This window comes from Panthera uncia, chromosome D4 (assembly GCF_023721935.1).
Source record: "Panthera uncia isolate 11264 chromosome D4, Puncia_PCG_1.0, whole genome shotgun sequence".
Taxonomy (NCBI): Eukaryota; Metazoa; Chordata; class Mammalia; order Carnivora; family Felidae; genus Panthera; species Panthera uncia.
Window position 1 is genome coordinate 48,931,046 of NC_064807.1, and position 22,500 is coordinate 48,953,545.

General features: G+C 35.0%; 1 protein-coding gene across 3 annotated transcripts in view; it reads left to right on the forward strand.

Moving 5' to 3' along the window:
- The window catches only part of IFT74 (intraflagellar transport 74), an 89,027-nt gene that overhangs the window by 54,354 nt on the left and 12,173 nt on the right, over window positions 1–22,500 (forward strand). For all 3 annotated transcript variants that reach the window (XM_049623280.1, XM_049623414.1, XM_049623352.1), the window contains exons 14-16: window positions 11,731–11,784; window positions 13,900–13,997; window positions 14,815–14,941. In XM_049623280.1, the coding sequence (XP_049479237.1) occupies window positions 11,731–11,784; window positions 13,900–13,997; window positions 14,815–14,941 (279 nt within the window). The remainder of the gene's footprint in view (window positions 1–11,730; window positions 11,785–13,899; window positions 13,998–14,814; window positions 14,942–22,500) is intronic.

Here is a 22,500-nt window from a genome sequence, read left to right on the forward strand (position 1 = left end):
CAGGACTTCATTATTTCTCGTCTGACCTTTTGCAGTAGCCTTCTAACTGGTTGCCCCATCTCCAGTCTTGCTCTTTCTTGGTTGATCTACCACAATGTTGCTAAAGTGACCTGAAGTAAAATTGATTCTCTGTCATTCTCCTGCTTAACAGTGGTTCCCCATGACCTATGGGAGAAAAAGTTTAAGAATCTTTGCATGGCATTATAGTCCCTCTGCAATCTGATTTGTTTGTTGTCAGTCTCCTCTCCTCCTCATCATTTATGTCCTTACATTCTAATAATAATCTCCTTACAGTACCCTGCACCTCACCCCCTTTACCATAAATCAGACTCAGTCCTTTGCTCCTACTATTTATTCCCTTGTCTTGAATGTTCTTTTCCCTGTTATTTACTTACTAACTTCTCATCTTTAAAATCTACCTCAGGTATCCTTTCATCTAGCATAATAACCCTAACCTCCCTCCCTGACCTATATCAGGGCTGGACTAAGACACACACACACCCCTGTATCAGAGCATACTGTGCATAAATATATCACTGTATTGACCATACTATATTACCACTATGTCCTTGGATGTTTGTCTTTTCCTTTAGGCTGTACATCCTCAAAGGATGCAGACTGTGTCTTATTCACTCTGGTAACCTCTTTCATCAACATGGTGTCTGGGAAAATAGACAATAAATGTTTGTGGAATGAATGAAACAGTGATGTATTTTAGCAGGGAAAGATTTGAGAATGAACTAAAGGTGAAAATTGAGCTCTGTCACTTTGGGCCCTCTAGTTCTTAGGATGTACATATGCACTCTTTTCCAGAGACAGTTTGATTGATTAGCAAAGGTTTTATTACTTTCTGGAAGATTCCTACCTTGGATTCATTATTTATTACCAGTAAAGTGATGGGTTCTTACCTATATCTGTATTCTCACAGTCCCTTGACTGAAGACTGTAGATAATCCACTTCTTAAGGTGTAGAGGATAATCAAGTTATTTTGGCTTTCCAATTCATGCTTTTTCCTGCCCCAGGCTTTGTTTCTCTGGCCATTTTACTAATTTCACAGTTGCTACCTTAGGGTGCCTTTGTATAATCCAACTAAGGCCACCATTTTGCCTTGTAGTGGTTCTGGTTAAAAGAGCATATAAACCATAAATAATGTTAATAATATATATCTCACTGTGTTAGTAGTTGCTTCATCCTTTCAGTTTTGCATAATTCATTTTAAATTCACAGGCATCCTTGGATACTGTGTTAGGTGTAGTTGTGTTCTCTGCTCGGTATTAACAGTGGCCCTGTAATCCAGTATCTTCCATAAGTGCATTATATTTATTTATTTTGACAAGTCCTTATAGTTATACCTTGTCAAAAGTTACTTTGAGTAGTTATGTTTCAAAGTTAACTTAGTAAAATAAATTAACAGTTATTTGACTATCCTATGAAAACCTTCATTATTCAGATTCTGAGTTATCCTCATAGTACACTTGGACTTTTGACCAATTCTTTTTTTTTTTTTTTTTTAACGTTTATTTATTATTGAGAGACAGAGCATGAGCATGGGAGGAGCAGAGAAATGGGGAGACACAGAATCTGAAGCAGGCTCCAGGCTCTGAGCTGTCAGCACAGAGCCCAATGCAGAGCCCAATGCAGGGCTCGAATTTATAAACCGTGAGATCATGACCTGAGCCAAAGTTGGATGCTTAACTGACTGAGCCACCCAGGTGCCCCTGGACTTTTGACCACTTCTAGAAAGGCTTCTTTGCTCTCACATCTTTACTTCATCTTTGTAAGTGATTTAAAAAAAAATAAATCTCATAAAGAAAATTTCAATATAGTAAGATATCATTACTCTTTTTAAACTTCTGAGGGATTGAGTTTTATCATGTTAAATATTTATTAGACCTCACCCATACAGTGGTTTTACCTTATTGATGGAGCAGGTAATTTTGTTACATAGGTTCTAAAAATATTTAGATTAAAATATATATACTGTATGTGCTCGCTTCGGCAGCACATATACTAAAATATATATACTGTACTGTAAGGAACTATTTATTATTTATACTAACTAGAAGCAATGAGAAATAGTTCTATTGAAAGTTGCTAACATGGTCAGAATTTGGGTACAAACTACATTTTTTTTTACAGTTTTTTTTTAAACATTTATTTATTATTGATAGAGAGAGACAGAGCATGAGCATGGGAGGGGCGGAGAGAGAGGGAGACACAGATTCTAAAGCAGGCTTCAGCTCTGAGCTGTCAGCACAGAGCCCAACGTGGGTCCCAAACTCACAAACCACGAGATCATGACCTGAGCCAAAGTCGGACGCTTAACTGACTGAGCCATCCAGGCTCCCCCAAACTACATCATTATTCAAACAGAGCATGATTGGCAGATGCCATGCTACTTTTCAGAAAAGGCAGAACCCGTATGGATTTCTCCTTTCTCAGCTAAATGCCAGCCGTTAAATATTTGGTTAATTGTGCTTTTTAAAGTATTGTTTCTGCCTTAAGCCAGCAGAAGAAGGGAAGTAATAAAGATTAGAGCAGAAATAAATGATATAGAAACCAAAAAAATCAGTAGAACAGATCAATGAAACCAGGAGCTAGTTCTTTGAAAAAATTCATAAAATTGATAAACCCCTCGCTAGACTTACCAAAAAGAAAAGAGACAGGACCCAAATAAGTAACATCATAAATGAGGAGAAATAACAACCAACACCAAAGAAATTCAAACAATTATAAGAGAATATTATGAAAAATTATATGCCAACAAATTGGACAATTTGGAAGAAGTGGATAAATTCCTAGACACGTATAAACTACCAAAACTTAAATAGACTAGTAACCAGCAAAATAATTGAATCAATAATCAAAAGCCTCCCAAAAAACAAAAGTCCAGGGCCAGATGGCTTACCAGAGCAAGTCTACCAAACATTTAAAGAAAACTTAACACCTGTTCTCAAACTATTCCAAAAATTAGAAATGAAAGGGAAATTTCCAGATTCATTCTATGAGGCCAGCATTACCCTGATTCCATAATTAGACAAAGGCTCCACTAAAAATCTCATTGCTGGGAGTTTTACCTTTAAAATTTTTTTTCTGGGGGCGCCTGGGTGGCGCAGTCGGTTAAGCGTCCGACTTCAGCCAGGTCACGATCTCGCGGTCCGTGAGTTCGAGCCCCGCGTCAGGCTCTGGGCTGATGGCTCGGAGCCTGGAGCCTGTTTCCGATTCTGTGTCTCCCTCTCTCTCTGCCCCTCCCCCGTTCATGCTCTGTCTCTCTCTGTCCCAAAAATAAATAAAAAATGTTGAAAAAAAAAAAAAATTTAAAATTTTTTTTCTGTAGTTTTTGTTGAGTTTGGGAGAGGATTAGAGTTACTGTGCCTATTCAACCTGCCATCTTTATCAAGAAATTACCAGTTATAAACATGGCTTACTCAGAATTTTCTAGAGTTTTAATCACCTGAATGTACTTCATTTTACGGGGGGTGTGTGTGTGTGTGTGTGTGTGTTGCCTCAAATGACCATTCTCATGCTTTCATTAACTGCAATTATAGGAGGTTATCCCTTCCTAATTTTCAAAAAAATTTTCTTTAAAGTTACTTTATTTTATTTTATTTTTTATTTTTTTTAACATTTATTTATCTTTGAGAGACAGAGAAAGATAGAGCATAAACAGGAGAGGAGTAGAGAGAGGGAGACAGAATCCAAAGCAGGCTCCAGGCTCTGAGCTGTCAGCACAGAGCCCGACGCAGGGTTCAAACTCACGGACCACAACTCACGGACCACAAGATCATAACCTGAGCTGAAGTCGGCCTTGCTTAACCAACTGAGCCACCCAGGCACCCCTAAAGTCATTTTAAAGACTCTAGTTAATTCATTTTTTAAAATTGTGTGCTTTATTTTTTTATAAAAGTCTGATATATACTTAAGGTGAAAAATTCAAGCAGTATAAAAGTGTATCAAGTAAAAAATCATCTCCTTTCTCCTTAGAGTCATCCCAGTCTTCAGAGGTGATCATTATTTACAGTTTGGTGTCTATAGCCTTTTAGACTTTTTCTGTACATATATAAGCGTATGTATTTTAAGATGGAGTAATACAGGTTCTCTGAGGTTGAGTCTTTCATTTAACTATATATAATATACCTTCTTCCATTTGAGGATATCTACTTCTATCTAAGAAGTATAGTATAGTGGTCAATGTGAGAGTTTTTTTTTTTTTTCTTAAATTTTTTTTAACGTTTTTTTATTTGTTTTTGAGACAGGGAGAGACAGAGCATGAACAGGGGAGGGTCAGAGAGAGGGAGACACAGAATCCGAAATAGGCTCCAGGCTCTGAGCTGTCAGCACAGAGCCCGACGCGGGGCTCCAACTCACGAACCATGAGATCATGACCTGAGCAGAAGTTGGCCACTTAACCGACGGAGCCACCCAGGCTCCCCACAATGTCAGAGTTTTAAAGCCAGACCAAGAATGGTACCTGGCACATATTTATTACTCTCAACAATTGTTACCTGCTATCATCCTCTTTGTTACTATGGTTAAAGTATTCACTGGATCCACATTGACATTTAGATGATTTCTAATTTTTCACCAGCAAGAACAATGCTGCAGTAAATAACCTTGTTATATACATGTTCATTAGCTTGCGTATTTCCATATGATAAATTTCTAGAAGTGACATTATAAATAGAATGTTACTTTTACAATTTCTATTATTTTTGTTTATTTCTTCCTGAAAAGATTGTGCTGTTTTATACAGCCAACAGCAGTATGTGAAAGTGCTTCCTCACCAGTGTTATTTATAAATTTCTTATTTTTTGTCAGTCAAGAGAATATACACTTTGATGGTTCACTGTTCTTAAAGGCCTGAATTTGTAGGACTACTGTGATCCACAAGGTGGGGCTAATTTTCTGGATGTCTACTTACACAGACTAGGCTTGACAAATACTGTTGAAAAAGTACAGTCACATAAAAAAAAGTACAGTCACATATCTCTGCAAGAAGGATTCTTGGGCATTATTACTCATTACAAATTATTTCCTCATTTTTAGAGTTCAGTACCTTTCCAAAGATGGATTAGATTGTAAAACTAAATATGTGATTATTGATACAGCATATCATAGACATCTAAATATTGAACAGCTGCAATATAATAAATATGTATCACGATAGAAGTATACATAAAGTGCTGTAGAATCATTGGATTACTGTCCTAAACTCTAAATAAACTCATTGTGATTTACTCTATAATTTATATGCTTCTTTGAAGCATAGGATACTTTTTCATACGCAGGGTGCCATGGCCTAGTTTGGAAGCTTTTATTCTTTACTTATGTTAGATAATATAGAATTTATAAAGACAGGATAGTTCTATTTAAGAGCATAGGTTCTGCAACCAAAATGCCTGTATTCAAATCTGAGCTGTGCCGTTTGACTGGATGATCTTGGACATACTATCTGACCTTTCTATACCTTAGTACCCTCTTTTTTAAAAAATTAATGAATAATTAATTGATCTAGTAGTTTCTTCATTTTTAAAATGGAGATGATAACAGTACCTCCTTACTACTTAGAGTCACTGTGCATATTAAATGAATGGGTGTGTGTGTGTGTGTGTGTGTGTGTAAGTAACTGACTCAAAATAGCATACAGTTATAAAAGTGCACATAATGTTAGTTACTGGCTGTTATTATTAATGCTATTAATTTATAAACTGAAACTTGAGTAACTTTCCTGAAGATTTTCCCAAAACATATTTTGAGGAAAGTATTTTCCCTAGGATGTTTAAAATAACTGATTCAGTTTCAAAGTGGTTTATCCTCTGGTATCTGAGATGCCAAATGGCATTTATGCATTGCTGTTCTGTAGAGATTCAATATACATTCAATGAAGAAGAATGAATCATTGCTTATTTTTCAATTTGGAGATTGGGTAAGCTACATTTTGTATTTTTCATTAGAAGATGGTATCATTTCCAGATCAGGTACTTGAGTACTATCTGAAACTTGTCAGAAATAAAAATTCTTTGGCTTCACCTCAGACCTACTGAATGTGAAACACTGGGAATAGGGAATTTGTGTTTCAGCAAACCCTCCTGATGATTCTGATACATGCTAAAGTTTTATAACCACTTCTTGAGGAAATAATTAAGAACTTGTGTTTAGTACATTCTAAGGACTACTCATTATACCATCCAGTTTTATTGATATTACTCTGTTAAAACACATGTCTTTACAGTCCTTTTTCTCTTATTTATATGGTGAGGCTTTTTATAATAATTCAACTTTTACATATTTAGAGAATTTTTATTATATATTTTTAAAGTGCCTCCAGTGTGTAAAAATAGAATTATTTACTGCATAGCTGTAAGAAAACTTGCCTGCAAAAATTTAAAACATTTTGCAGAGAATGTATGGCTGATAAGTTGGATGAAGCCTGAAGCCAGAAGTTAGTTTAAAACATTAAACTTATATGGACTCATCTTCACGTACTAGTTTGGTAGTATTTCATATGCTAGTTTATTACTTACTGCTACGATGATAGGTGAAAAGTAAGTGGGAAAGAGAGACTGAATATAAAAAGATGGAATTTAACAGGAACCCCAAACTAGTTAAAATTTAAGTAGGAAAGGGGAAGAGAAACTGTCCTGGCTTACTAAAATAGGTGAAAATGTTAGCAAAGATTTAGACAGTAGTTTAGTATGAATTAATGTGCTGTAGCCTCCCAAACAGCTGAAATCCTAGGTTGCATTAACAAAAAGGTGGATATATAGGGTATGGGAAGTAATAGTCTGCTTCGAATCCTATCTTTCTTGGCATTATACTTTAAAAGGGGCAAAAAAAGAACTGGAACTCACTAAGAGTAGAATGAACAGAATGGTAGAGACTAAAACCATGCCACAGAAGGAAAATTCAAAGGTATTGACTACTCAAAGGTCCTGGGGAGACTTAGCTAGCCTCAGAAGGACCCCAAATGCTAGAAAGGAAAGAATTTGGATATGTAAAAGTCCTTTGGGGTTTATTCACGGCCCACTTCTCTAATTTTATTTGTTAATTTTGTTGTTGTTTTGCTTGGTTAGTTTTTTTGTTTGTTTATTTGTTTGTTTGCTCTTTCCCCTCCAAAATCAGTAGGCCTGCCAATTTGGGGAACTTTAGGCCAGAAGAATCATTAGCGTATGCCTTGTTGTATATTTGTCAAGAGAGAAAATGGAGGGGAAATGGTACTCAGACCTTCTTTAGGGGCAGAGCTACTTCTTGGAGAATAAAAATCAAGATGACTCTGTAAGCCTAGAGTCCAGAGAACATTTGATGGCAGAGAAGTAATAGAGTCAGATGAACGGATAGTGAGGACAAAGGCAATTGTGGTGGTTACTCAGCCCCTTGGTAGTGCAAGAAGAGCGTATCTCTCTTACTCCACTAGCTTTCTATAGCAGACACCATCAAAAGACAATATGTCCTTTCTACAGTATACCAAGTCTTTTGTAATAGTCTATACCCATTTATTTTTTCCTCCAAGTGAGGGGGAAAAAGGCCTGAATTAATAGTTTATAATTTTGGGGTACTTGCATTGGTGGAGTATAAATGTTTTGAATGTAAAGGTCTTCTTCATCTCCATAATTTCTACCTGTTAGAGTGCCTTGCTGATAGGATACTTCCTGAACTCTTTCACCTATCTACTTACCACAGGACTTCATATATACCTCAGTTAGAACACTTAGGTTCCATTGTAGCTTTTGGTTCTACATGTACACCTAATGTAGATTGTAATCCTTTCTATGATAGAGTTGTAACTATCTTGTTCATTTTGATTTGTAGCACGTGCTACAGTATCTAGCACATAGCAGGCATTCAGTAAATTTGAAGTAAAGTAAATTATGTAGAACTATAATTACATCATATATTCAGAATTTGAGGATAACCCTAAAATAACCCTTATCAGCGTGCTGTTTTCCTACTCCTTTGGTCTCTTTAATCTTACTACTTAAGGTCCTTCTGCTTGCCTGCTTTGGCACCTCCAGGTAATATACTGATTAGCTTCCCGTATCTATGATCTTGAACTCTCCTTTAATAGTACAACTAAGGGTACATTTGGTAATAACTCCTGTATTTTACCCTACCTCAGGACTGCCCACATCTGTACATTGCCTATCATGGACAGCTCAGATATGAATCCTCCAACTGAGAAATCACAAAATAGAGGCGTTTACTAGTGCCCCAACCTCTTTTATTCCTAACAACAATGATAAGGGAGAAGGTTTTACAAAGCTTGGTAATCTGCTAAACTATATGGGAGCTCTGTCCTTTCTAATCCAGCTGGCCAGCTGTATAGTTGGAGACATTGACCAGATATGTCTTCTAGCTCAATCTGATGACAGTTAAGAACAAGGATTTGAAAAGAGAAGGAGGAAATACTCTCCCAGGTTTCTGACTTGGATGATAAGTGTGTGGCGAAGGACTTCCAAACATAATAGGGAATACAGAGCGGTGCAGACTCTGAGAGGGAAGACTGATGAATTTAATTATTAATAAACTATTAGGCTGTCTTGAAAGTACCCACATGAATATATCTAGTAAGCAGTTGGATAAAACAATCTGAAAATTAGGGAAAAGGTCAAATTTGGGAGTTTTTAAACCACAAAAATGAGTACAATTTTCTTGGATGTAATGTAGCATTAGAAGTCAACTAAAGGCAGAAACCAGAATTTAAATAAGAAAGCGAAAGCCATGAAGAGAATGCAGAAAGAATGATCTGAGAGTGAGAGAAATCAGAAGTTCCCACCCTAACAGTAACAAATAAGGGGGAAAAAATTGAAAGAAGGAAGAAAGTATCAATAGTGTCAAATATTACAGTGTAATATAAGAACTGGAAACTGCCCCCTTGGATTCGATAACTAAAGAATCATATAACCTTATGGAGAGAAGTTTCATTAGAATGGTAGAAGGAGAAGTCTTATTACATGTCTTGAGGTCTGATAGCAATATGAGGAACTAGGAACAGCATGTATAGGAGATTCTTTTAAGTAAGAAGAAAGATACGATGGTAGTTACATTTTTGTAAAGCATAGGATGCAAGCCTTCCTCCTAATTCTTTAATGCCTGGCCAATCTCTGGCGCAACTTCTTAATCAGGACTTTCTTAGAAATCTGGGCTATGGCAGGTTCAGCAGAAACTACCTTTTCTGCTACTTCACATGTTACGTAACATTTCCATGCATATAATCCTCCTGTGGAGGGTATTCCATCTCTAATTCTTTGTTCCCAACTCAAAAAACTATTGCCATAAGGTGAGTGAATGGTGATATTTATTTTAAGACTAATTTTAAAACATCGTATGCAAAGTTTGTTATTAATAACAAATTATCTCTCCCCTTCCCCTTAATAACCTATCATGCATCAATATGCTTTGAGACCATTGGTGATCATATGAACTCAGATAGCTGTTCAGTAAAGTTAATGCATCCAAAGCCTTAGTCTGAATGAACCCAACGTTTCCCATTGGTTCTCGGTGTTCATTGGCTGGAAATTAAGGACCACAGGGTATTTACTCTTCTTAAGGAGTGGAGTTCACTTTTAGCTTTTTATTGTCAATACTGTTTTGGGGGCCTTGACAAGATTTTCTCTGTATCAGGGCTCTCCTCAATGAGTTTGGCGAAAATATTTAGACCAGAAAACAATAAAACTGCTGACCCAGGTTTCTGTTCCATCACCTTCTTGTAACTCACTTCCCACCCAAGCAAATATATATATATAAGTAGAAGGCCATGCCTCCATGTAATTTGAGGTTCTACCCCAACTGTCTTCTCTTTTCCCTAACTTTACTCTAGCCAGTATTTGAAAAAGCTGCATAGGAGTTTAAATAGAACACAGGCTGACCGTTGGGTTTTAACCTATGCACTATAACCTTTGGCTCCCATTTTCTTTGAACTCTTCTTAAAGTTCTTCTAGCCACCAGCTCCTTATCAGGAACTTCCTTAGGAATCTCTGGTCTATGATTCTCACCATCTTTGCTAGATATCATCTTAATAATGTTTCTTGGTTTTTCCAAAATGCTAAAAATTGACTGACTCAGATGAAGAAATTGCAGATTGATGCAAGCACAAACTTATGCTTTCTCTACCTGGGACTCTGAGAACACAGGGCTGCAACTGTCTCACTAGTCCAGGGAAATAGCAATGTGCTTCTAAAACTCATTTTTTGTTACGCTGAAAATCCTGTTGTCATAAAATAATCATGATCCACCTCTATAACAGTCCCTTTATGCAGCTAAAGTGTCCAATTTCATCCATTTATTGGGGTCTTAGATTTTTGCCCTTTTAACATGTCTTTCACATATATTAAATGCAACATATCCAGACCTGCTGTAAGCAATTTCTTCCTAAACTTGCTTCTCTTTTCAGTTAATAATATGACCATGTCCTCAGTTGCCCAGGCCAGAAACCTGGGAGTCCTACAAAATCAATTCACTCTGGCTCTTAAATGTCTGCAACAAAAATCTGCTTTCCATCCTAACTGCTACTGCCCTACTCCAGGGAACCTTCATCTTTTACCTGGATTACTGTGACAACCTCCTAAACTGGTCATATTGTCTCCAAAATTTATTTCCCTTTTATTCACTCAACCAGAGATATTTTTCAAAAATGCAAATTGAGGGGCGCCTGGGTGGCGCAGTCGGTTAAGCGTCCGACTTCAGCCAGGTCACGATCTCGCGGTCCGTGAGTTCGAGCCCCGCGTCAGGCTCTGGGCTGATGGCTCGGAGCCTGGAGCCTGCTTCCGATTCTGTGTCTCCCTCTCTCTCTGCCCCTCCCCCGTTCATGCTCTGTCTCTCTCTGTCCCAAAAATAAAATTAAAAAAAAAAAAAAAAAAAAGAAGACTGTGCTCCAATCCGTCTTCTTATTAAAAAAAAAAAAAAAATGCAAATTGATCATTTGATTCCCCTGCTTAAAATTCTTTAGTAATTTTGCCATTGTCCTTAGGTGAAAGTCCAAACTTCTTTATATGTGTCTTTTAAGATCTCTCATCACTTTGCCTTCTCTTTGTGCCACTTTTTCACTTCACATTTTCTGCCTCTGCCATACCGCTCTGTCACTTCCTTGTTCACTTTGAAGTTTCTGTATTTGCATTGCTTTGACTTTGAACCCCTTCTCTGTTTCAACCAGGTGACTCCTATTCATTTATTCTTTATATAATGCAGCTTTTAAATATTACTTCTTTAGAGAAAATTTCTGTGAATTCCTTAACTAGGTAAGTTGTCCATATTCTGTGCTCTTATAGCGTCCTTTTTCATGAGGTAGCACTTAGTCCATTCTAATTACATGTTCAATCTTTAGATTTTAAATTCTGTGAGGGAGCTGACTTTGCTGTTTTTGCTTCCTGTTGTGAGTTATTCAAAGATGGAATGAACTTCTGTGGGAACTTATGATTCCCATCACCAGTGGTGTTCATGTGCAGGTTGAATAGCTCCAAGTTGGGACTGAAATAGAGAACCATTGGAAAGCTTTTAAGTCCTTTCCAGTCAGGAGATTGTTTTTTCCAAATAGTCAAACATAAGTATATAGGTATTGAAAAAGATTCTATGTTAATATAAAAGAATGTCACTGAATTGAAAATAATGAATTTTCAGTAACTAATGGTCACTGAAAAGTGACCATTGGTATATAGAGAACCTAAGAGATATTTTATATTTAGAACACCATCTGGAGTTTGTGAAATTGATGTTATATTTTGTGTCTCTTATAGGTGAAATGAATCAGAAGTACAAGGAACTAAAAAAACGAGAGGAAAATATGGACAGTAAGTGGTCGTCTTATTGATATGAAAATATTCTCAGGTATCTGTTCATTTATACCAAATCAGAGATCTCGTTTTGGGAAGATACAGTAGCTAATAATAAATCCAGGAGTGTGGACATTCAAAGCATTTGCCTTGAGGAATTAATAAATGTCAAGCAGAGCTTAGGGATGGGTAGAGAATTTAGAAAGGTTTTGTATATTTGTGTGTATGAGTATTTTTAGGTTAGGGATAGATTCTAAAACTAGCGTTTACATTAATTGTATAGAGACCACTTATTGATTGAATGTTGAATGTTCTCTTTTACATGCTTCACTGCATTCATCTTTAGTGTCTTTCACCCTTTTTTTTTAACTCTTTATAATACTTCTCTCATTATATATCAGCCCTTACCTCAGATTTTGCTACTTGATTCTGTCACTGATGGTAGTTTTGGTAGCCTTCTGTTGCAACTTCTAATTTACTTTTTAAAAATCTTAACTTTGTAAGTAGATCTTCACTTAAAATTGTGTTGTACATTCAGAAATTTTTCAAAACTAATATTTATTATTGGTTTCCTTTTTTAATAATCATTTTACTAGAATCTGAAGTTTTATAGGTCTGATGTCAATTGTTAGCCTCATCGAAGCATGCCATAAAGTAGTAATTGCTAATTCTGATTTAACAATATCCCAAGATTTCTTTAAAATCTCAGCAAGTACCAAAAATTATCTCAAAATTAATTCATTGTTTCATAATAACAGTAAAGTTGTTTTTAGCTTACTGTAAGTTTTTATTTTGGGGAAAGCCATAGAATACATTTTTAAGAATATAAAAAAGAGTAGGGGCCCCTGGCTGGTTCTGTCGGTTAAGCTTCCGACTTTGGCTCAGGTCATGAACTCACGGTTTGTGTGTTCAAGCCCCTCATCAGGCTCTGTGTTGACAGCTCGGAGCCTGGAGCCTGCTTTGGATTCTGTGTCTCCCTCCCTCTCTGTTCCTGTCCTGCTGGCTTGCTCTCTCTTTCTCTCTCTCTCTCTCTCTCAAAAAATAAATAAAGATTAAAAAAAAAATTTTAAGAATATAAAAAAGTAAATTATGTACTCATTCTATAAGACAAGAGAAGGAGGATTTCTTAGAAACTATTTATAATGTGAATAAATTATTAAATTTATTTAGTTGAGATTAATGCAACATTATAAGTAAAATACTTTCAGATAAAATATTTATTAGTAACTACTCTCAGTATTGAAATTAGTGACTAATTGTAAATATTAATAATTATAGATCAAGGAGATCCTATGTAAGAACAGATTTTTTTCTGTTCTTCTTTATATCAACTATTATTTCTGAGTAACTTTTAGTTTACTTGTGTTAAGATCGCAACAGTTAAGCTTTAAAAGTTTGAAAATAAGTAGGGGTGCCTGGGTGGCTCAGTTGGTTAAGTGTCTGACATTGGCTCAGATCATGATCTCATGATTTGTGGGTTCAGGCCCTGAGTCAGGCTCTGTGCTGACAGCTCAGAGCCTGGAAACTACTTTGGATTCTGTGTCTCCCTCTCTCCCTCTTTGCCCTCCCTTGCTCACACTCTGTTTCTTTCTCTGTCTCAAAAATAAACATTCAAAAAACTTTTTTTTAATTGTGAAAATATGTAGAAATGTTCTTATTCAATAATTTAATTACCCTTGAGTTAATAAAAGATGAAACCGTGCCTTAAAATTGACTGTGACATAGGGGAAGGGAAGAAAAAAACAAGATAAAAAGAGAGGGAGGCAAACCATAAGAGACTTGAAAATACAGAGAACAGACTGGGGGTTGCTAGAGGGGTTTGGGGTGGGGGATGGGCTAAATGGGTGATGGGCATTAAGGAGGGCACTGGCTGGAAGGCACACTGGCTGTTATATGTAAGTCATATGAATCACTAAATTCTAGTCCTGAAATCATTACTGCACTCCATGTTAACTAGCTTGGATTTAAATAAAATTAAAAAGTTAAAAAAATTATAAATAAATCGTAGAAACAAACAAAAAAAATGAAATTTGCTTTGAATTTCTAAAAAGTACTGTTAAGACCTACAAATCAGAGTTTATATAGTATTAACTATATTAACAGTAACTTCTCATTGTAATTTTGAATCTGTAGCTTTTATTGAGACTTTTGAGGAAACTAAGAATCAGGAACTTGAACGGAAGGCACAGATAGAAGCCAACATTGTTACACTTTTGGAGCACTCTAGTAGAGTAAGTACCATGTGCCTGTCTTAGTGCTCTCATTATTTTTACTGTGATTACCTTTCCAAATACAGTTCAGAAAACGCAGTGGTTCACAATGGCATCTGCTCATTTAATCTGTTTCCTTTAAATTCCCTTGATTATTATTTTATTCCTTTAATTTGTGTATTTCTAGCAAAATTCAGCTAAGGACAGTAGGGGGAAAGGGTAACATGTATGATGTCAGTGTTTAGCAGTAAGTGAGGGACTAATTCAGAGTAATTATTAATGATTTTCTTCCATTGTTGATGTGTTTAAACTTAGAGAAGGAATGCTTGCACAGATAACTTCAAAATCTACATGTTATAATGGAAAATGTTGATATATTTTTACATTGTAATTTGTACTATAAATAGAAGGTATTCTTTTCTTGTAATACTCTTTAAGAGTATATGATACCAAGGAGTATCTTCATTTATTCAAAAAAAAAAAAAAAGTTTTTTGAGCAGCTACTAATGAGTGCTAGCATAGAAGGAAAAATGCACAGTTTCTTTTAAATATTCTAAGTGTCGTAAGACCCCCAAATAGTCCTTATAATAGTGTAGTTGAATTTCTTCTACAGTGAAATAAAATTCAGAATTACTTCTTTTACATTTGCTTTAGTCTCTCCATATTGAGAAAACCTGACTTTGAATCTCACTATACTCTTATAAACATACATGAAGCATATATAATGAATGATGTATTTCAATTCACAACATCTAGTCCCTTAGCAGTGTTTTCCAAGAGTTTTCTTGAAGAGTTAAATCACTGTAGTTTTTCTATTTTTATTTCTCTACAAATACAGAATATAAATCGTATGAAACAGATATCCTCTATCACCAATCAAGAGCTGAAGATGATGCAGGATGATCTCAATTTTAAATCTACTGAAATGCAGAAGTCACAAAGTACAGCTAGAAATTTGACTTCAGGTGAGAGAACATAGATTTTTATATTTTCCATGACAAATTGAAACTTTAAAACTTTAATACTATTTCATTTGATTTTTTTGAAAGGCTGACAATATAATATATGATTGCTTATTGCTCCAGTCACTTATAGACTCAGAATTGTGTGTGACTTTTCACATCAACTTAATAGTATTTCATTGGGACATTCTGATTCATTTTTAACATTTACTGAATATTTGTTCTATGCCTGTGCTATAACATGTGTATGCAGAGATTTAAAAAAAAAAGCCCGGTCTCTTTCCTCAAGGAACTTTGAACTTGGTGGAATAATGACAAACAACTAAAATATAATGAAACAGTACTATGATAGAAGCATAAGGAGCAACCCGACATTGGGTTCATATCCACCCCCCCCACCAGAGAGGTATCCTAGAGGAAGTAATGTTTTAATTATAATTAGTTTCAGCCATTATGACTAACATGGTATTAGAGCAACACTCTCCACTAGACATGTAATGCCAGCCACATATATAATTTTAAATTCCCTATTAAAAAGAGGTGTATGAATTTTAATAATATATTTTATTTAATCCAGTGTATCCAAAAGAGTATTGTTTAAACATGTACTCAGTATAAAAATGATCCATGAGATTTTGCAGTCACAGTCCATCTCAACTTGGGACTAGATAGACATAGTCGAAAGTTTAAAAGCGATAATTGGCCAATGGCTGCCACTTGGGCAGTGCAGATAGAGATTAAAAACTAATACACAAAATAGATTTTAAAGTGTTTAGGATAGGATGTCAACTATACTCAAAAGACAAAAAGTTTAGGATAAAGTCAAAATTTGTATGGAACCTTTGATTTTTAAGCTAATAGATTCTAACTATGGATATGTTTTATGCTGGTATGTGGTGACTTTGAATTAGCTATGTTTTTATTTGTCTACTTGGAATTACACTGGCAGTTAGTAAAATTACAAGGAATAAAGAATTAATATTTACCAATGTAAAAATGTTGAGATTCTTGAAATGGAATAAAAGATCTACAGTATTCATTTATCTGGAATCCTAAGGTCTAAAAGCTCCTGGCCACAAAACCTAACCTGACCTGAACTGACATGAGGCTATTTATAGTCTTTAATTATCCTACCTAATATGACTGTTCATACTTTTTGCTTCAGAAATAGCCAAGTACTTGATGACAGGATGCTGCCTTAGACCCTGCTATGGGAGTTCTATTATAATCATTATATGTGCTGTATCATTTTTTTAAAATCTGAAGAATTCTGCATTCTAAAACACAATAACCTAGGAGTTTTTTTAATAAGGATTATAGACCTATAAGTGTATACCGCATGTTATTCATATATAGTTGAATTTAGAATGATGATATAGTTGGACAATTATCGTTATTTTATACATTCAAGTATATTTTATCTGTCCAGATTTGTTTAGAGTTTGTTTGCTCTAGCTTTACTTGTATATCTGAATATATACTAAACAACTAGAAGAGGTACATTCTAAATGTGACTTCTACCTGTTATTGGTTTAACTATCAGAATTTTTAAAATTGTGATAAAAAACACAGAACACAAATTTGCCATCTTAACCATTAACTGTAGGCACAGTGTTGAGCAACAGATATCTAGAACTTGTTCATCTTACAAAACTGAAACTTACACCCATTAAACAGCTGTCCATTTCCCTCTCAATTTTTCTCCTCTGCTAGCCATATTCTACTTTCTGTTTCTATAAGTTTGACTACTTTAAATACCTCTTATAGGTGGAATCATGCAGTATTTGTCTCTTTGTGAATGGATATTTTACTTACAATGCCCTTGAAGTTCATCAGAGTTGTAACATGTAACAGGGTCTCCTTTTTTTAAAGGCTAAATAATATTCTATCGTATGTACATACTATACATACATTTTTTTATTCATTTGGTGATGGACATTTAGGTTGTTTTACCTCCTGGCTATTGTGATTCATGCTACAGTGGACATGGGTGTGTAAATACCTCTTCGAGATCTTTTCAAATATGAGTATTTTTACATCTAAATTTTCTTTTTTCTATAAGGTAAAGAATTTTATCTTTAATTGTTCCATCTAGGAAATCTGTTTTGTGTTTTAGACTATAGTTTTAAGGCTTTCATTTATCTATTTTCAATTTTAATTTGAAAAGTTTTTTACTCCTTTAAGCTATCTTTGTAAAATGGCTGTTAAGAAACATACATTTTTTAAAAAGATAAATATCAGTACCAGGTAATGAATTCAATTATAAGGACTTTGAATTCCTTTCATACTTTTATACTTTATTCTTTACATTTTCTTTTAAAAACTAGCCATTATATTTTCTCCAGTGATGTAGGGTTGAAAAAGAATGAGAGCTGGCTTCAATTTTATTCAAGTTTATTACTATGATAAGAATTTTACTGAAAACTTTCCTTATTAATAATGGTTTGAATTTTTTGGCCTGTACAATTAGTTGCATTTACTCAATTATTTTTAAATGTTAATTTAAACCAAGCATATAAATGATTTTTCCTCTCTTAATACTATCCTCCACATGAAGTTTCTTATGTCTACAAATCACCATAAGAAGTCTATAATATTCTACTTCACCTTTCAGAGATAATGAATTTTATATTCCCTTTTGTGAATTGCCTCCCCTTTTGCTCTTGAGTTTATGATTGGAAATCACCTGATTTTCTTAGTGTACTCTATTTTTTAATGGAACAATATTATTCTCACAGGGGAAAAATTATTTCTTGGGAGAGTAAAAAAAAATCTTGATTATAATGGCTTGTGGCCCTCCAAAGTGTCACTGTACAATTAACAGATATACATTATATCTGTAATATAAAAGTTTCATGAGAGAGCAGTGATAAGGGTAAAAAATTATCTACAAAAAGCTCCATAGGGGGACAATAATGGAAAAAAAAAAAAAAAAAGACTGCAAAACAGTGCTGTATTGCATGAGTAAAGAGGCAAGAAATCTGTCAGCAATAGTTTTTATTTATATTTTTGGAAAGGAAACTCCAAGGAATAAACAAATGCACTGATGGCAGAATATTTCAGAAACATTTCCCCATGTCAAAGTGGTTCCTTCTGAGATTTTGCTACTATGTACACACTGCTTAGTAAACTTTGCAACTTCATAGCATATCAGAAGGAACTAGTCTGCATCCTCTTCCTGTCTCTTCCCTTGGAGAAGTTTTTAGCTTTTCAAGGGGACCCGCTGTTAAAGGAAGATAAACTTTACCTCATACCAACCAACCATTTTCTCCCTTTCTCTAGGAAAAGCAGTTTCTATAGCTCCTAAATGTATGTCCCTAATATATCTTCAAATTAAACCTGTAGTTAGAGTTCAGTAACATTTTCACTGAGCACTCAAAATATACAAGCTATATACTTTTCCTTTTTGAAGCATTGAAACATCATAAGCCTCCGGGACTTTGATTCAGCACTTTGGTTTTCATTTTAACGGTTTCCAACCCTAGTAGAGATATGAGTCGAACAAAACAAAACCCATCCCACAACATTTAAGTCCATGTATATATGTATGTTTTTTTAAGGATATATATGTCAGTATGACTGAGGCTTGCGACTCTTAAAGGGACAAAAGGAAATGCTCAAATTTAATTATACCAACTTAAATTTGGTTGGTAAAAACCTCCTCTTTTAAATCATTGTCTTTTGAAGACTTTTAAAACTACTTGATATTTTAGGCCCTGTGATCATTGTTATGGAGGCATTCAGTTTTTTGAACATGGTATTTTTACTATAATGTCACCTTCCACCTATATTTTAATCCATAATCTTTCTAGTTTTATAGGTAGAGGAAGAAAGTTTAATATTTAATAGCAGCTTTATATTTGATTTTTCCATTAGCGAATCTATAGATAATACAACTCAATTACAAGTAAATTTTGCTAAATTTTATATGAAGAAACTAACTTACTAGTTGCCTGCCCACATATAAGGAAGACATCCTGGTAAGAGGGCAACTCAATGCCAAAATACATGCATAAACTCTATTCAGATCCTAATCTGACCAGTGAACTATGTATGCATTGAGTAAACTTTAAGGAACCTAGGAAAAAGTAGCAGTTAAAAATTGAAAGAACTGCATACATAGATTTTTTTTACATGCTGTCTATACTCCAAAGGAGAAAAGTTTAGAATTTTGGTTTAGAGCAAAGTTTATTGCTCATTTAATAAAAATCAATACTTTCCAAAGTAGTACGGCATAATCCAGAATCTCTACAACATATCACTTAAAGTTTCCATTATACTATAAAACTTACTAGATATGTCAGCAAATTAGGAAGATGTGAGTCAAGGGGAAAAGCAATCAATGCACACTGAACCAGAGGTAATCCAGATGTTGAACAGAAGATTTTAAATGTTTATAAACATATTTAAGGGTTTAAAGGAAAATAAAATCATAATAAATGAAAAGATGGAGAATACCACAGAGAAAATAAAAATTACAAAAAAGAACCAAGTGGAAATTCCAGTATTGAAAGTATAACTCAAATGAAAAATTGATTGAATGACCCTAATAGAAGATTGAAGTCCGCAGAGTTAATCAACTTAAAGATTTAAAAAAAAGATCTAATCTGGAGAAGAAATAAAAGTGAACAGAGACTGTAGGAGTGCCTGGGTGGCTCAGTTGGTTAAGTGTCCTGCTCTTGATTTCGGCTGAGGTCATGATCTCACAGTGTGGTTTGTGAGTTTTGAGCCCCACATAGGGCTTTGCTCTCTCAGCTCAGGATTCTCTTGGGATTCTCTCTTTCTCTCCCTTTTTCTCTGCCCCACCCCTGCACACACTCACTAGCGCACGTGCACGTTCTCTCTCTCAAAATAAATAAACTTTAAAAAAAATGAACAGAACTTAAATGTTCTGTGGGTCAGTTTCAGACAGTCTGAAATACATGTAATTGAAATTCCAGAAGGAGTGGAGGGACAGAGAATGGGAGAAAAAAGATAACTGAAGAAATAATGGCTGAAAATTTCCCAAATTTGATTAAAAAAAAAAAAAAAACAGTATCTAAGAAGCTTATTGAACCTTAAACAAGATTGATATAAAAATCTCTTAACCACATCATACTACTAAAATGCAACATAAAGGAAAAACAATGAAGGTGCCAGAGAAAAATAATATATACATAGAGGGAATAATACATCCCACTCTAAGATTAAATTTTATCTTGTTTTATTATAAAAATCTTTCACCCCTAAGTCTCTAAGTAATAAATGGAATATGTTCACGTTTGGCTTTTAATACTCTGAAATACCACCATATTTTTCTGAGGCTATTCATATCTCTACCTTGTAATAGAGGTAGAGTGAAAGCTAAATGTTCAAAGGTGAAAGTATATCACTATGTATGCCTCTATCTACAAACAAGTAACTGCAGGATGTTTAGGATTATTATCATACCCTGGGAACACAGGAGAGAGGAAACTAGTTTAGCTAGGTTTGAATTCAGATATCTTCATTTGATGTGCATATTATGTATTGCAGTTCATTTTATTTTTTTATTTTTTATTTTTTCAAATCAGAAGGTCTTTGTCTTTTTTTTTTTTAATGGAATTTATTGTCGAATTGGTTTCCATACAACACCCAGTGCTCATCCCAAGAGGTGCCCTCCTCAATACCCATCACCCACCCATCCCTCCTTCCCACCTCCCATAAACCCTCAGTTTTGTTCTCAGTTTTTAGGAGTCTCTTATGTTTTGGTTCCCTCCCTCTCTAACCATTTTTTTTTCCTTCCCCTCCCCCATGGTCTTCTCTTAAGTTTCTCGGGATCCACATAGGAGTGAAAACATATGGAATCTGTCCTTCTCTGTATGACTTATTTCACTTAGCATAACACTCTCCATTTCCATCCATGTTGCTACAAAAGGCCATATTTCATTCTTTCTCATTGCCACGTAGTATTCCATTGTGTATATAAACCACAATTTCTTTATCCATTTGCCAAAGCAACAGAATACACTTTCTTCTTGAGTGCACATGGAACCTTCTCCAAGATAGATCACATACTGGGTCACAAAAACAGCCCTTCATAAGTATACAAGAATTGAGATCATACCATGCATACTTTCAGACCACAATGCGATGAAGCTTGAAATCAACCACAAGAAAAAGTCTGGAAAACCTCCAAAAGCATGAAGGTTAAAGAACACCCTACTAAAGAATGAATGGGTCAACCAGGCAATTAGAGAAGAAATTAAAAAATATATGGAAACAAACAAAAATGAAAATACAACAATCCAAACACTTTGGGATGCAGCGAAGGCAGTCCTGAGAGGAAAATACATTGCAATCCAGGCCTATCTCAAGAAACAAGAAAAATCCCAAATACAAAATCTAACAGCACACCTAAAGGAAATAGAAGCAGAACAGCAAAGACATCCCAAACCCAGCAGAAGAAGAGAAATAATAAAGATCAGAGCAGAAGTAAACAATATAGAATCTAAAAAACTGTAGAGCAGATCAATGAAACCAAGAGTTGGTTTTTTGAAAAAATAAACAAAATTGATAAACCTCTAGCCAGGCTTCTCAAAAAGAAAAGGGAGATGATCCAAACAGATAAAATCATGAATTAAAATGGAATTATTACAACCAGTCCCTCAGAGATACAAACAATTATCAGGGAATACTATGAAAAATTACATGCCATCAAACTGGACAACCTGGAAGAAATGGACAAATTCCTAAACACCCACACACTTCCAAAACTCAAACAGGAAGAAATAGAAATCTTGAACAGACCCATAACCAGCGAAGAAATTGAATCAGTTATCAAAAATCTCCCAACAAATAAGAGTCCAGGACCAGATGGCTTCCCAGGGGAATTCTACCAGACATTTAAAACAGAGATAATACCTATCCTTCTCAAGCTATTCCAAAAAATAGAAAGGGAAGGATAACTTCTAGATTCATTCTATGAAGCCAGCATTACTAACCAGATTCCTAAACCAGACAGAGACCCAGTAAAAAAGAGAACTACAGGCCAATATCCCTGATGAATATGGATGCAAAAATTCTCAATAAGATACTAGCAAATCGAATTCAACAGCATATAAAAAGAATTATTCACCATGATCAAGTGGGATTCATTCCTGGGATGCAGGGCTGGTTCAACATTTGCAAATCAATGTGATACATCACATTAATAAAAGAAAAGATAAGAACCATATGATCCTGTCAATCAATGCAGTAAAAGCATTTGACAAAATTCAGCATTCTTTCTTAATAAAAATGCTCGAGAAAGTCGGGATAGAAGGAACATACATAAACATCATAAAAGCCATTTGTGAAAAGCCCACAGCTAATATCATCCTCAATGGGGAAAAACTGAGAGCTTTTTCCCTGAGATCAGGAACACGACAGGGATGTCCACTCTCACCGCTGTTGTTTAACATAGTGTTGGAAGTTCTCGCATCAGCAATCAGACAACAAAAGGAAATCAAAGGCATCATAATTGGCAAAGATGAAGTTAAGCTTTCATTTTTTGCAGATGACATGGTATACATGGAAAACCCGATAGACTCCACCAAAAGTCT